The sequence below is a fragment of the Ambystoma mexicanum genome, chromosome 4p (assembly GCF_040938575.1).
Source record: "Ambystoma mexicanum isolate Mex_15411 chromosome 4p, UKY_AmexF1_1, whole genome shotgun sequence".
Lineage (NCBI taxonomy): Eukaryota > Metazoa > Chordata > Amphibia > Caudata > Ambystomatidae > Ambystoma > Ambystoma mexicanum.
Genome location: NC_090927.1, coordinates 112,934,410 through 112,948,269, shown reverse-complemented (window position 1 = coordinate 112,948,269; position 13,860 = coordinate 112,934,410). Strand labels below are relative to the sequence as shown.

Sequence of the window (13,860 nt, the reverse complement as noted above, 5' to 3'; positions counted from 1 at the left end):
TAACCGTGCTAAGAAGCAGGATGAACTCTGGCATGAAGTGCTATACAAGAAAATCAATTGAGAACACGGATTAGAATAGGGGAATAACTTTTTAACTCATTCTGTTTTATTTGCTTTGCCTTGCAGTGGTTTGAATCCAGCCAAATTCACGCATCTGCCCTCATTGTGGGGGAGAAGTCTGAAAGCCCAAGCCACTGGTGTGCTGCGCTTTCCCTGGATCAGTGGCTTAAGGAACACAACATCCCAGGACTAGAAGGTTGGTCACTGAGCACTGTTCTTAATGTTGCTGGTTATGTGTCATCTGCTTGCACATTGGTTCTCAATGAATACGATTTTTGGAGGCTATATTTCTAGTACTCTAGCAAATGGTTTGGATGGAGTCAATATTAAAGGATGTCCAAAGTGTGCCCAGAGCTACTGCAGGAGAGAGGAAGGGTTACTGACAATAGCTTGGCATTGGCGAGTGGGCCAGATGTTTTGTTTTAATATTCAGTGACTGCTTTGTATTTCCTCACACCTTGTGCCTGCTGGTAGGTTGCATGATCCCTCTTGGTACCTCTCTTCCTAATTTGGGCAAAGTTGTGTACCCTTAAACGACTGTTGCTATTGGGTGGAAAGTTGGTGTCTAACAGCTGGTTATGCTGTTTCGCTTTTGACACCGTTAACGATCTACCACTAGTGATTAGTGCTTTTACACCACCTATAAAGGCATAAACTTTTAGGATTGGAGGGAGATTGGATGTGAGGGACAGATCGGCTGGGACAGGGCGTGGGCATGTTTATTTTATCATCCAATGACTTGCTAATAATCTGTGGCCATTTCCACCCTTTACCCACTCCTGCCACTCAAAGAACCTCCTCCTGGAAGCCCTTTGAACTAAAACGTTTGCTCAGTACCATCAAACGTTGGGTTTTTATGGGGCCGCCGTAGCCTTCTGAAAGGTAATGGTTGCAGCGGTAACTGCTGGTTTAAAGTCTTAACTTTGTGCACCTTGGGCCACTTGATTTTCAGGAATATGCATCTTTGCATCTGTTCTTTGCATTCAATTACTGTTATAAACATTCTCCAGCATGGGGTCTGGCATGGATTCACATGCCCATGAATATTCCCGTCGTCAGGCAGGGAATCCTCGGTAAAGAAAAAATCAGTATCAGTTTAGTTTCTGATCTGTCTTTCTCCGTAGTAACCAATCACTGGTCTCTGGGTCATACTGCCCCCAGCCAATGACTGCCCTCTCCCCAAGCCCCGCTTCTGGCACCCATCTTCAGATTTTACCGCACGCTCAAGTGTTGGGAGTCCTTGTGTTTAGCTCTCGAGCTTTTGCTGCGTTTTCGCGCTTTTTCAAAGAGAATTTCTCATTTTTCGGTGAAATAGAGCCTCAAGCTCCACTGTCTCTACATCCGATTAACGGGGGTCCGTGTCAGATTTTTCTATGCCCCTCAAGGGTGAAGATTTTGTCGAGTTACGCTTCTTGAAGGATTCCAGAAGTTTCTGCGGCCTACGCGAACATGGCCCAGGAGAAAGGAAGCTTGACGCCCAGAAAGCTGTTCAGGGTCTGCCCTGGATGCCAGCTACAGAATGTGTTCAAGGAGGACGAGCATTCGAAATGTCTCTACTGCCTTCATGGGGACAAAACGCACGTGGAGAAGGGCTGTGCGTTTTGCAGGAACATGTCGGAACGGACCATCAGGGACCGGCACCTTCGTCTCTCCAACTGGCTGGAAGGAAGGAGTCCGTCGGGTGAGAAGAAGTCGTCTGAGCGGTCTTCTAAGTCCTGTGAGGGCGCCCCGGCGACGGGGGCCCAACAGAAGGCAAAGCACCGCGAGTCCGCGGGCACCAGGAGCGCCGAACGGTCGGGCTCTTCGGCTGCCAGGCAGAGCGTGCCTTCCCCGGCACCATCAACCACGAGCCAACGCTCTGGTTCGGGGAAGAGGAAATCTGAGAACCTGAGGCCCTGGTCTATCTCGGAGGATTCGGCCGTGGGGGAGCGAGGCGGTGACCCTCCTCCCAAGGTGAAGGCCTCAAACGCGCCTAAGGCGGTGAAGGCCTTGATTCAAACGGCGAATGCCTCTATCAAGGGAGTCGCAGCGGCCCTGGCGCAGCCTGTGGAGACTACACCAGTGGAGGTGACCTCGGGGCCCAGAGTCTCCCTGCCACTGCGGAGGGAAGCCTCTTTCAGACCCATCGAAAAGACCCCCGTGAAAGTGGGGGTGCTAGCTTCCCATCAGTGGTAGCTTAGCAGTTATGGAACTCTCTCCCCACTCGCCTACTACTGGCCATTCAGGAAAGCTCTGAAAACCTGGCTCTTCACCTAACCCACCGGACTTTCCAATTGCCAATCAGTCTGTAATTTGCATACCGGTGCAACTGTTCTTGAACCAAGCGCATCTATGCCCCCGACTGTGCCTAATTGAGTGTAACTGGTTGTAACAGCACCTTGATGACCAAGAGTTTTGTGCGCTTAACAAATGTAAAAAAAAATTAACTTCATTGGCTGACCCTTATCTGGTGGGTACGCCTGGAACTACCTCTAAAAACATATAATATTGATTATAGCGGACAAATGGCAGAGGGATGGTCTTTGCAACATTGTATAGCATGTTGATACATAAACCCTCTGATTGGTTGGCGTGCTTTCCCAACCTTGGACTTTCGGCTCGTTGGCAACACGTAAGCAAAACAAAACTCAGTTGCTGCAAGCAATGTCAGACTACTCCCCACTTTCCCAATAGTACATCTTCTCTCATCGCTCAGGCCCCAAGCCAAGGCTTCTCCTTTGTAGTTTACCTCGCAGCCTGCTCTCTGCTCTGGGACATTCAAGGGAGTGTAGGCACACTATTATCTTCGTTTGGGCTTAATGAATAGTCTTTTTCAACTTCTGAATAGAGTGTGAGGAGACAACAAATTTGTCCATCTTTACCTTCTATTTACTGCTATTTGATTCAATTAAATTGGGTGTCATTACCCTTCTTGGCCTCCAGATGCTTGCTCACTCAATCCTGCATGGTTTTTCCGCATATTTGTCTAATACTTGACACTTGCAGATGTTTTCTCCTTCACTTACTCTAAAAGTAATGTCTTGTGTACATGGCTCATCCTTTTGACTTTCCTTGTGCCTTGGAATTATTCCTTGAAATAGCATCCTTTATCCCAGGCCAATAGACTCTTCTTTATTCCTCACACAGAGCTGTCTTCCACCGTCTCCTGACTCTGCAGCCCTGGTCTGTCTCTGGGGTAGCTTGAAAGAATTGTTTTAACACGAGTCAGACATCCATCTTTCCATCATGGCAACTCTAGCCATGTTATGTTTTCCTCTGCAGCAAGCTTCTATGTCTCGTCTACCTTGCATTTCGGCGTATATTCATTTATTGATCAGCAGGTTATTTTTTCTTTGCATATCGGATTTCTTCATATTCGATTACATGTTTCTCTTGTTACTTCCTATTCTTTGAGTATTTGCCAGTAAGTCTCAGTATCTTTCCTCTGACACCACACTGCTCTTGTCAGATTTCACTTATAGCTCTGTTGTCCAATGGTGTGTGCAGACATCCTCCTACCTTCTCTGTGCGTGGGTACATTTGATGCGGTTGTCTGAGTGCATATCGTCTCTCATACACTATGCGGTATTGGGATGATACCTCCTGTCCCACATAGGGCTATTCTTCAACTGTTCCAATATGACGGAGGTGAAGAGGCGGGAGCTGGGGGTAGCATGTCCACCTGCTCCTCTACAGAACTGCCATATTAAACTTATTCTGTGGATTCTAAATACATGTTTGTAACCAGAGACATATGATTGCCCTTTTTTTTAAGTTGGGAGTAAATGATTTTTTAGGGAGTAAAAATGTCTCAAGTCCAATTTCCAATAGGAGTATTTTATAAGTGGATAAAAATGTTTAAACTGGAAAACGGAAATGTTTTTGTAATAATTTCTTTGCAAGTAGTTATTCATGCACATAAAAAGATACATGTTTATTTCTTCCCAATAGGCAGTAATACTTTATTCCTATGGTGCTAAATGCACTACTGGCCCAAACCTATCCGCAGAGCTTTGTGGGTGAAGGCTGTATTTCTACTCCCTATTTAATTTGTGGGTGCAGAAGCGGCCTATACACCCCTTTTGTGTATGGCTGGTTGTTGCCCACTATCTCTACTCTGTGTCCCCATACATTTATCAAATGTTAATTAACTATCCATCCCTTGATTCTTGCAAGACTGGGCACATAAAAACACTTCTTACCGATTCATATTGGGAACACAATAGAAGGAGAAGCACTTGCAGTGAATTTTCTTTTCTGTGTGACGGTGGATGTGGTCAGTCTGCACGTCCAGGTAAAGTGGGTCAGAGATGGGGAGGGGGCAGGGGGATGCTGGTGGTGCTTGCGTATGAATGATGTAGATGGGTGGCAACTACAGCAGTGAAAAATGAGCGTTGGATGTATTAAGTGACAGATCTGGACACCTTACATGCCTGTTAGATGAGCAAATGGATAGGAAGAAAATGTAGTGTCCTGCATTGCTCATCACAAAATATTGACTCTTACTAATTGTTGCTTTTCGATGTACTTCAAGGCTATTCGTTTTTTGCAGGTCTAGTTTCCCTTTATGTACATATTTAATTTTCTTTCTGACTTCCTTCTAGGAGTGGACACGAGGGCTTTGACCAAGAAGATCCGAGAGAAGGGGACTATGTTGGGGAAGTTGGTACTAGACGGCACCGATGAGTCGACTGTACCACTGGAGGACCCCAACATAAGGAATCTGGTGCAGGAGGTTTCTTTGAAGGTAAAGCTGTGCCTGCTGGCTGCGCTTCCTCCTTGCCAGTGAAGCCGAGGAGCACAACCTAATGAGGTCCTTGTTTTTGTCTTTGCATCCTACCCCAAGTAAAGATGAGTGCTTGGGTACAAGCAGTGCTCCTGTTGAGATTCGGAGGTGGGACTATTTGCACCCTATATTTTTTAAATTGGGAGTAAAGTGATTTTTTTTTTAGGGAGTAAAAATGTAAGTCCAATTTCCAATGAGTATTTTATAAATGGGTATAAATGTTAGAACTAGAAAGCGGAAATCTTTTTGTAATCATTTCTGTGCACCTAGTTATTCATGCATATTTAAAGGTACAGGTTTACTTCCGATCAGGCAGTAATTGTAGTTTAGGTGCTACGTGCACTATTGGTCCAAACCTATCCATGAAGCTGTGTGGGTGAAAGCAGGGGGAGAATGATCTACATATGTTTCCTGGTTTTTTTCTTGGGAGTATTGTTGCTTCCTAAATACTCCCTATTTCTATTTTTTGGGAGTATTTGCCTGTTTTCAGGGAGTAAAAGTGGCTGATGCACCCCTTATCTGTAGGGCTGAGTACAAGTATTCCCGGAGTGCTGCTTTGGGCATTTCCAACATTACACTGATGGTCCAGTCTACTATATCAATTCAAGAAAATCTTTAAGTGCCTACTTAATTTACAGTACATATTGTAGTTCAGAATTTGTGAAGGGCAGCAAAAATCGCTAGTTGTGTAGGTGAGCCGCTGGCGCAAGCACGAGAAGTTCTACATATTTCATTTCAAACCAGCCTGATTTCATTAGACATTGGCTGACCATGAAAATCTGTTATGGACATGATGTGCCCACTTGCCTTTCTCGAGTAATCCCGATTTCTCTGTTACACATTGCAATTCTTAGGAACCGCGGGTTTACAATCCTGGTGGCTCAGTGAAGATCACGGCTTTGGACTGCGGGCTCAAATACAACCAGATCCGCTGCCTGTGCCAGAGGGGAGCTGCAGTGACGGTGGTGCCCTGGAACCACCCCCTGGACTCCAGTGGTGAGTGAACAACGTCCTTCAGACCCCACCATCCCTATGCCATTGCTACTTTGTCATAATGTGTAGCTTGGCAGACAGAAAACTGCATGTTATGAAATATTGTATTTTTTGTTGCAACCTTCCCTCCATAGTTTCTGGCGGAACCCCTTTCCTTTTGCTCTGATTTAATCCTGTCCTGACTTTTTTGAAGGGAAGTTAAGAGTTCATTGGGAATAAATCCCTTTGTCTCCTGATTCCATTCCACTCACCTTTTGGTCGTCAAACCTGGCTCGAGTATCCTGCCCCTGGGTTAGCCTTTGGTCTGGAACAAAGGCCTTTGGTAAAATTGTTGTAAGACTTTAAAACTAACAACAAAGGGCGATTGAAACCAAACTAGAGGGACTTGGTTCTAGTGAGCAACATTGTGGCTCCTGCGAGTCTTAGGCACAAGGCCCCATTCATCTTAGGTTTTGGACTTCTTCGGTTGGATTTTGTCTTGTGATCTGGTCCCATTTTTGGCTGCATCTGAATTACTCATCGCTTTGCTGCTTGTTATGTATATTTGAACCTATGGTGAATTGTGTATATTTGTATCATAACGTTGTGCAGAAATAAATGCCTGTTTAAGTTTTCATTGTTTTCAGAAGGCCTATGATAAATAGTTGTATTTTTATACTTGTGTGCCATACTGTGAACTCATTGAGGGCCCCTGAATACACCCTTCTGAGAATAAGCCTGCACTGTGCTTCACCTTTACCTCAATTGGTTTTTGGCTAACCTGGGTTTTGAGTTCCCTGTTCGCTAGAACTAGGGTGGCCTCCTAAAAGTTTTTTACTAGGCCAGATACTAGAAATTCCTCTGAGCATTGCACCCCTTGAGAGGCCACAGACCAGCCGCTTCTCCCGATTCACAGTTGACGCAACACCCGGAAGCAGCTTGGCAGATCTACTTTTCTTAGGTTTAAAAGCAAAATTATTTGAAAGGTAATTTTTGATCCCTTTTAAACTTGTGAGAAGGTTGGGTCCAAAGATTGTGCAAGGCTGGCTCTGGGCTGCAAGATGCAGCAATTTAAAATATAGGAAAAGCAGGTGATAAAGTCTGGTGGGGGAAGGCAGACACCCAGTGAACAGGGGCCACTCTCTTGGAGGAAAAGGAGCGCATTCTTTTCCTATTTTAGATTCAAATGCTACATTTCATCTATCGGAACTGCAGTCTATAACTTAATCCTTTGTACTAGTAGTAGGCTCAGAGGTGTAGACAGGGTAGGGCCTGAGCAGGCAAGGCCCACCCAAAATTTGGAAATGCCCATCCAGTTGTGCTGTGTGGTCATTTACAGATGTTTATGCCACCGTGGCAGGCCCACCTTAATTAGCTTTAAGCCCCACTTGTTAGACTGTCCTGGCTAAGACTCCTAGGTTAGTGAATCAGTAATGACAACCGTGTGTACTTCCCACAATGCTCCTCAACATGAAAAACATCTTCAGGTTTCTTTTCCACAATTGGAATTTGCAGAAGAGAAAACTTGTTTAAAGCCCGGACCTAGCTGGCGCAGCGCTGTACAGTGTGTGGGGTAGCTGGTATCTACTAACAGCAGCGCAGTACTGTGAGGTCTGTCTGCGTTCATTGTAATTAGTCCTTGATCAGGTATTGTTGCAAGAGCCATGTTTTCAGAGATTTTGAAATTGGAGAATTGTGGGGGCATGCCGAGGCGATGCCAGGATAGAGTTCCACAGGGTGGATGCATGACAAGAGAAGGAATGCTTGCAGCTACTCTTTGTGATTCAAGCCAGTTGGTCGATTTCCTGCGCAAGGAGCATGTCACCTGATATGTTGAGTTTAGACACCAGGTACGCTGGTGTGCTACTCGGGACTGCTTTGTAGATACATGCAGTCTTGATCAGTATCCTGGCTTGTAGTGGAAGCCAAGGTAGTTTGCGTAGGGTGGGGGTAATTTAGTCAAATTTACGTGCTCTTGTAATAAGACGTGCTGTAGCATGGTGGATGGGTTATAGGGGAGTAAAAGAAGGGCTGGCCAAGAACCATGCTAGAAATGGCGAATAAAGAAGGTAGCCCCTCTGTGTCCCTATTGTGCACTACTGAGGCTATGTACATAGCCTGCGGTAGAAAAACTACACAATAGTTGGTGGGACACGTTCACTGCCATCAGCCATAATTAGGTGATAGTATATGTGAGTAAAAAGGCACAGGAGAAGAGAGCAGGTGGTGTGTGCCATCTCCGACTATCGAGTTTTAGGAGAGATCCGAAGAAGTTCTGTAACCTTAAGAACTGTAGTTACTTGAGGATTTAGAAAATTATCTCAAAAGAAGGACCAATCGGGGTCTCCAGCAACACTGCCCGTAAGGAGCTATTCGCTGCAACAGTAAAATACATATGACTTTAAGAGTTATTGAGGAAAAGAGGAAAAATAGACACTTGGGACAGTAAAACACAAAGAATAGAGTTCCAAAAGACAGAGCCCATAAGAATGAATGGAAAATGGCTCCACTCATTCAAGGTTTAAAGAAAAAGGTCTAGAAGTCCAGCAAAAAGTGCTGCGGGTCTCACTCGGAGAGGGTATGAAGCATACAAATGATTATAAATCTCCTCAACACTGATGTTCCGGAATCCATTGGGTACATTCTTCTGTGCTTGGTCCTCTCGAAGGCCTAGGGGTCATGGTGCAGAGGTCACTATCGGGGTCTGGATTTAGTTTTGGTTCGTCACACTTAATCTGTTCCAGACAGCTTCCATCCGAACCCCCAGAATGTTATGTTTGGACACTTGTATAGCGAACCATTCACCAACTGGGGCATCAAGGCGCTAGGCAAAGAGAAGTGGGAAGAAAGCGCAGGTAAATTAGTTTGACGGAAAAAGTAGTCTTAAGCTGGCGCCGGAAGTCAAGATCGTCCTGAACCAGACGCAAAGAAGGGAAGCAGATTCAACAATTTAGCAGCACAGACCGAGAATGAACGACCTCTAAAACAAGCAGGTCGTATACAGGGGACGGAAATGCAGCAGGAAGAAGGGAGTGAGAAAGGGCGGAATGCTTAAATTTGGCTTGAAGATAGTGGTCCCTTCTTATAGAAATCACAGTGGACAAAGATTTAAAAAATTCACCCTGCTAGCAATAGGTAACCAATGCAGTGTATTCAGGGCGACAGAGGAGAACCCAGGGGGCCCGCAGAGCCAGGCGAGCCGCAGAGTTCTGTAGAACCTGAAGAAGATCGAGCAGATATTTTGGTTGAGCCAAATACAGGGAGTCTCAGTAATCCAAGGAGCCAGAGATGAGAGAAGAAACAATCGTAGAGTGAAGGGAGACCGGGAGAAAAGGAAGCACTTTCTGAAGAACAGTAAGTTTAAAATATACAACCAGGCATAGGGCACTCACTTGGGGAAGAAGTGCAAGAGAGGACAGCTCAACCCCCAGGTTTTTGTCGACGTGGGAGGGGATGGGTAGAGGGGGCCTTTTTCCGGAGGCCAAAAGGCCACGGACCAAAGAGAGGCATCTCGCTGGGGACCGACCAGCAGTACCTCGGCCTAGTCCCCATTGAGACAGATGCAGTTACAGACCATCCACAAATGAGTTGCTGACAGGGACGACTGGCAATGGGAAGCAGTGTCAGCCGTGGCCAGATCCAGCCACATCAGGATTTGGGTATTGTCCGCGTAAGAGTAACAGCGGAAACCAAAAGACTGAATAAGCAGGATGAGTGGATGGATATTGACATTAAAAAGTAGAGTGGAAAGTGCCGAGCCTTAGGGACTACACAAAGAGGAAGAGCAGAAGACGTGAAAGGAGACAGACCGAGGGTGATCAGTGAGCAAAGAAACAAACCACTGCAGGACAGAGTCAGAGATACCTAATAGAGAGAGCCTCTGAACGAGGATGGCATGGTCAATGGTGTCGGAACGCTGCCAAGAGGTCCAGGAGGTGGAGGAGCAGGGCTTCACATGGACAGCACTGTAGTTTGCGGTCCACTTCAGAAATCGTCGTTGGAGCAAGGACCTCTACGAAGATCTGTTGAATGGCTATAGGAGCTCTCCTGTTATCGAAGTTTTGTTCTGTGATCATGCCCAATCCCACCAAAGAGAAGGATCTGCACCATTCAAACTGGCAGTGGCTAGTTTGGTTTCTGCACCATTCAAACTAATGGAATGGGAAATGGCTTTCTATATATGGCAATACTGCACCCCAAAGAACAATATGGCGAAAGGTTGAGCAAAACTCTTGTGGCATGGCCGTCTTGGGCTGCTAGCCACCTTTATAAGCTATTTGCGGTAAATGCAAAAGTGCACAGGTAGAATTGCAAAAGGGGGGTAGAAAAATCACTGCTGCAACCAGCTCATACTAGTCACATTGTAAAAGTAACCAACATGTCATTACATAAAGTTATACGAATACTAAGTATCCTAATTGCACTGAGGTGATGAGTGCAATTCTAACAGACTTTCAGAGACCTCAGTACTGAAAGTCTTAGGGACCCAGTCTGTTTTCCCATAAGAATGAGCAAAAAAGAAAGGTAAGTAAAGCAGAAGGCTTTAATTATCTCAAAAGTGCGGGACTGGGTTCAAAATAAACCAAGAGTGTCCCATAGAGGTCGATGGCAGGAAAGCAAAAGGAAAATCTTTCCCAACGGAAGGCACATGCACTGAAGTATTCATCTGGTTGGTAATGGTAGTGGGTTCATGGTATGTAGCAAGGTGCATTAGGACTCGCTGGTGGTGAGAAGTTGTGCAGATTAAATATTGAGTGTTACTTGAACAATAATTTTGCAGTTCTTGCCATTGCCACAAATGCTGATTTTTATTTTTTTCTCTGCTCCCTCTTTCACTTAGATTTTGATGGTTTATTTATTAGTAATGGGCCGGGGGACCCTGTATTCTGCCAGGAGGCCGTGGAGAACATCCGGCGAGTCATTTCTGAAGAAAAGCCCAAACCAGTGTTTGGCATCTGCCTGGGACACCAGATTCTCTCCCTTGTCATTGGAGCAAAGACCTACAAGTTGAAGTAAGTTTCAGGAATCCTCAACTCAGTTGCTCTTCCTCCCTCTCTCCCGCTTAGGATTTCCTGTTTAACGCCACCATATCACATTTCTTTGCTGTTAACATTGTTTCATACATTGTACATCTCGTAGCTCTGTAAATCCAATATCAACTTGCTGTATTTCTTTTTTTGCAATACAGTTGGGGAGATTTTTCATTTTCATGCCAAATCCCCTCTGAGACCCCCAGAACATTATGCTGGACCTTTTTCCTATTCTCCTGACTGAGAGGAGCATTTTTCCCCTCATTCATTCTTTTTGCTCTGAATCTGGGAACCCTTGTTCATCCTGCTTTACTTTATTTTTATGGAGTCGTGCTTTCATAGTGATGTCATAAAGAAGATCTACGAAGCCGTACTGAAACGATCTGTTTAAGAGGGACGATGTAACTGAAGCAATGAGAGAAACATGTACAAAACGATAAAGTAATCATGAATGCAAAAGAAGACAAAGTAACTTGCAGACTCAGTAATGCAAGGCAGATGAGATAGATAGAAGCTTGCTATAGTGGAATATATGACGTGGCAATGAAGGCCATAATTGGAAAATGGACCCTGGCTTGTGTTAATATTCAATTCAGCTACCTCAAACAGATCAGGGTTGAAGAGACGGGAGATGCTGGAAGAAAAGCTTTGTGTGCAAAATAAAGATGAGTCTGTTGGCTTGGGATCAAGGATGCTATTTTTAAGGAATGGCTGTAGCACATAGGGAGGCTGCTGGAAAGGCCATGCACGAGACCTTTTTCTCTTGGATTAAAGAAGAAATCCTCTGCAAGAGCCAAGTATTGTACAATTAAAAGTGTATGAAGTCTATACAAGGTAGAGTGCGAAAGTCTCTAGAGGCCAAGAAGAGCAATGATGCTCGGTGTAATTCAATCAAATGGCAGTAAATAGGAGGCTTAAATGGACACATTTGTTGTCTCTTCACCTGTGACTCAGAATTCGAAAACCAGTGCTATTCATTAAGCTTCGGATGAAAATAGTTTACACTTCCATCAGTGTCCCAGAGCAGAGAGCAGGCTACCAGTCCACTACAGACAGGGAAACATTGGCTCATGGCAGGACCGATGAGAGATGGACTAATTGGAAAAGTCGGGAGTAATCTGACGTGATTCATGCACCTGGGCTTCGTTTCACTTACCTGCTGCTAGCCGAAACGCCAAGGTTGGGCGAGAATGCCAACCAATCAGTGGGTCTATGGGGCTACCTGCTATACAATGTTGCTTAGACCAATCCACTGCCATTTTGTTTGCTATAATCCGTATTGTATGTATTTAGAGGAAGTTTGAGGTGTGTCTTACAGACAAGAGACAGTCAATGAAGTACCAACCCGTATACATTCTATAACTAGACATGTGCCCCTTAACCAATCCCTCCCGCTAATATGTATTATGGTTTACCACGTAGGATGACGTCCTAGATGACGCATATTGAGGTATAAGACCTCTGTGTAAACAAGTTTGTGTGTGCAAGAATCGGTCCGATATCTGCCTGTTTCTGCTTTATTAAATTGAGAATAAAGTAGTACTTTGCCATAATCTTTGAGTCTGTCCTGTTTGGTCTGAGATCTTTATTGGTCATTTCATCTAGCACAAGACTCTTCAAGGTGTAGAGCATGCAAGTGCTGAGGGGATGCCTAGTAGCCCCTTTCTCACTGCTCCTGTAACATTTCTGTTAGTGACACGCATACAATTATGGCTAGTGACAGTGGATGTGTTCTACAGACTCTTGTGAGTTCTGACCGCAGGCTGTTTCCGCAGATGTGGTAACACACAGAAGGGTCACCATTGACCCAAAATGAGAGGCTTCTTTCTTTTATCACCATTTTTTCTTATGCTTGTGATTTCTCAGTCCTTCAGCTATCCTGGGTGGGGCGGGGTCCTGGTTTGAGTTGTGACTTTGGTGGGAACCCTTTGTTTATCCTGCCATGGCTCTAGTGTGTCTGCGAGGACAGGAAATGGATCCTGAAACTCTTCTATCCTTTGTCTTCTGGTAAGCTTGAGAGAATCCAGTTCCCGCTGGTGGAGTGGGGGGGAAGGGTGGCTGTTCTGTTTTCACAGCCACCTTCCCCGTTCTGTAAACTGTAGGGAAGAGTTTGCAGAGGATGAGTGTGAATTCCTGATAAGAGTATCCTGAGGCAGAAGACGAGTCGATCACTGGAACAGAAGAACTGAAGACACCAGAGAAGCCTGCAGCCCCTTCCAGAAACCACAAAGACCACTGCTGTCTTGACCCCGTTTTGTAATCGATAGAGGAGCTCCGATGAGGACACCTCCTTCCCTTCGACTGGTGGGCATAATCCGTCCTAAAACAGCGTTCGAATTGAGCCATCCTAAGACGTGATGTGACCTTCCTGGGCTGCAAACCGCCAATACTCTGGGACCTGCGACCACTTTGTGGTGCATAGTCTTCCTGTGAACAAATTCTCCCGAAACTTTGGACTCCTTCAAGAATCCCCTCCTCAAAGAAGTGTAAGAATGCGTTGTGGGCTATTCAGGTGAATCTTTCTGCGACTTGGAAACATTAGTATATAGCAATTGTCCAAGTTAGTTGTCCTGTCGCATATCAAGTGGCCTTTTGAGTAGACCCAGTACCCTGTTCAGATAGGAAAATTTGAATTGCCACTGCACAGATTGCGCCAGAAAAAGTTTAATCAAATGTGTGTCCTTAAGTGGACACACATACTTAAGGACACACATTTGATTAAACTTTTTCTGGTGCAATCTGTGAAGTGGCAATTCATATTGTCCCCCTCAAAGTCCACTCACCAGAGTCGAGGGCAGAGTAAGTGAGGCGAATGGTTCGGGTGAGAACCGTTCCCCCTTCGAGCCTGTGAAAAGGCACCAAAACTGCAGACAGACGTTGGAGCATGAAAAAGGCTTTGCTGGAAGGCCCTTGCTCTCGCCCGCTACTGCGACATCACTTCCAGAGTCCCTTCTTTCCTTATGTCCACCACTGCTGCTCTGTGAAAGAATCCAGCTGCATCTTCAACACTCCTCCGGTACTGTGGGACTCGTG

At 45.4% G+C, this 13,860-nt stretch overlaps 1 protein-coding gene across 5 annotated transcripts in view; it reads left to right on the top strand.

Moving 5' to 3' along the window:
- The window catches only part of CAD (carbamoyl-phosphate synthetase 2, aspartate transcarbamylase, and dihydroorotase), a 425,465-nt gene that overhangs the window by 95,227 nt on the left and 316,378 nt on the right, over positions 1-13,860 (top strand). For all 5 annotated transcript variants that reach the window (XM_069605502.1, XM_069605501.1, XM_069605500.1 and 2 more), the window contains exons 3-6: positions 127-256; positions 4,644-4,786; positions 5,680-5,821; positions 10,638-10,809. In XM_069605502.1, the coding sequence (XP_069461603.1) occupies positions 127-256; positions 4,644-4,786; positions 5,680-5,821; positions 10,638-10,809 (587 nt within the window). The remainder of the gene's footprint in view (positions 1-126; positions 257-4,643; positions 4,787-5,679; positions 5,822-10,637; positions 10,810-13,860) is intronic.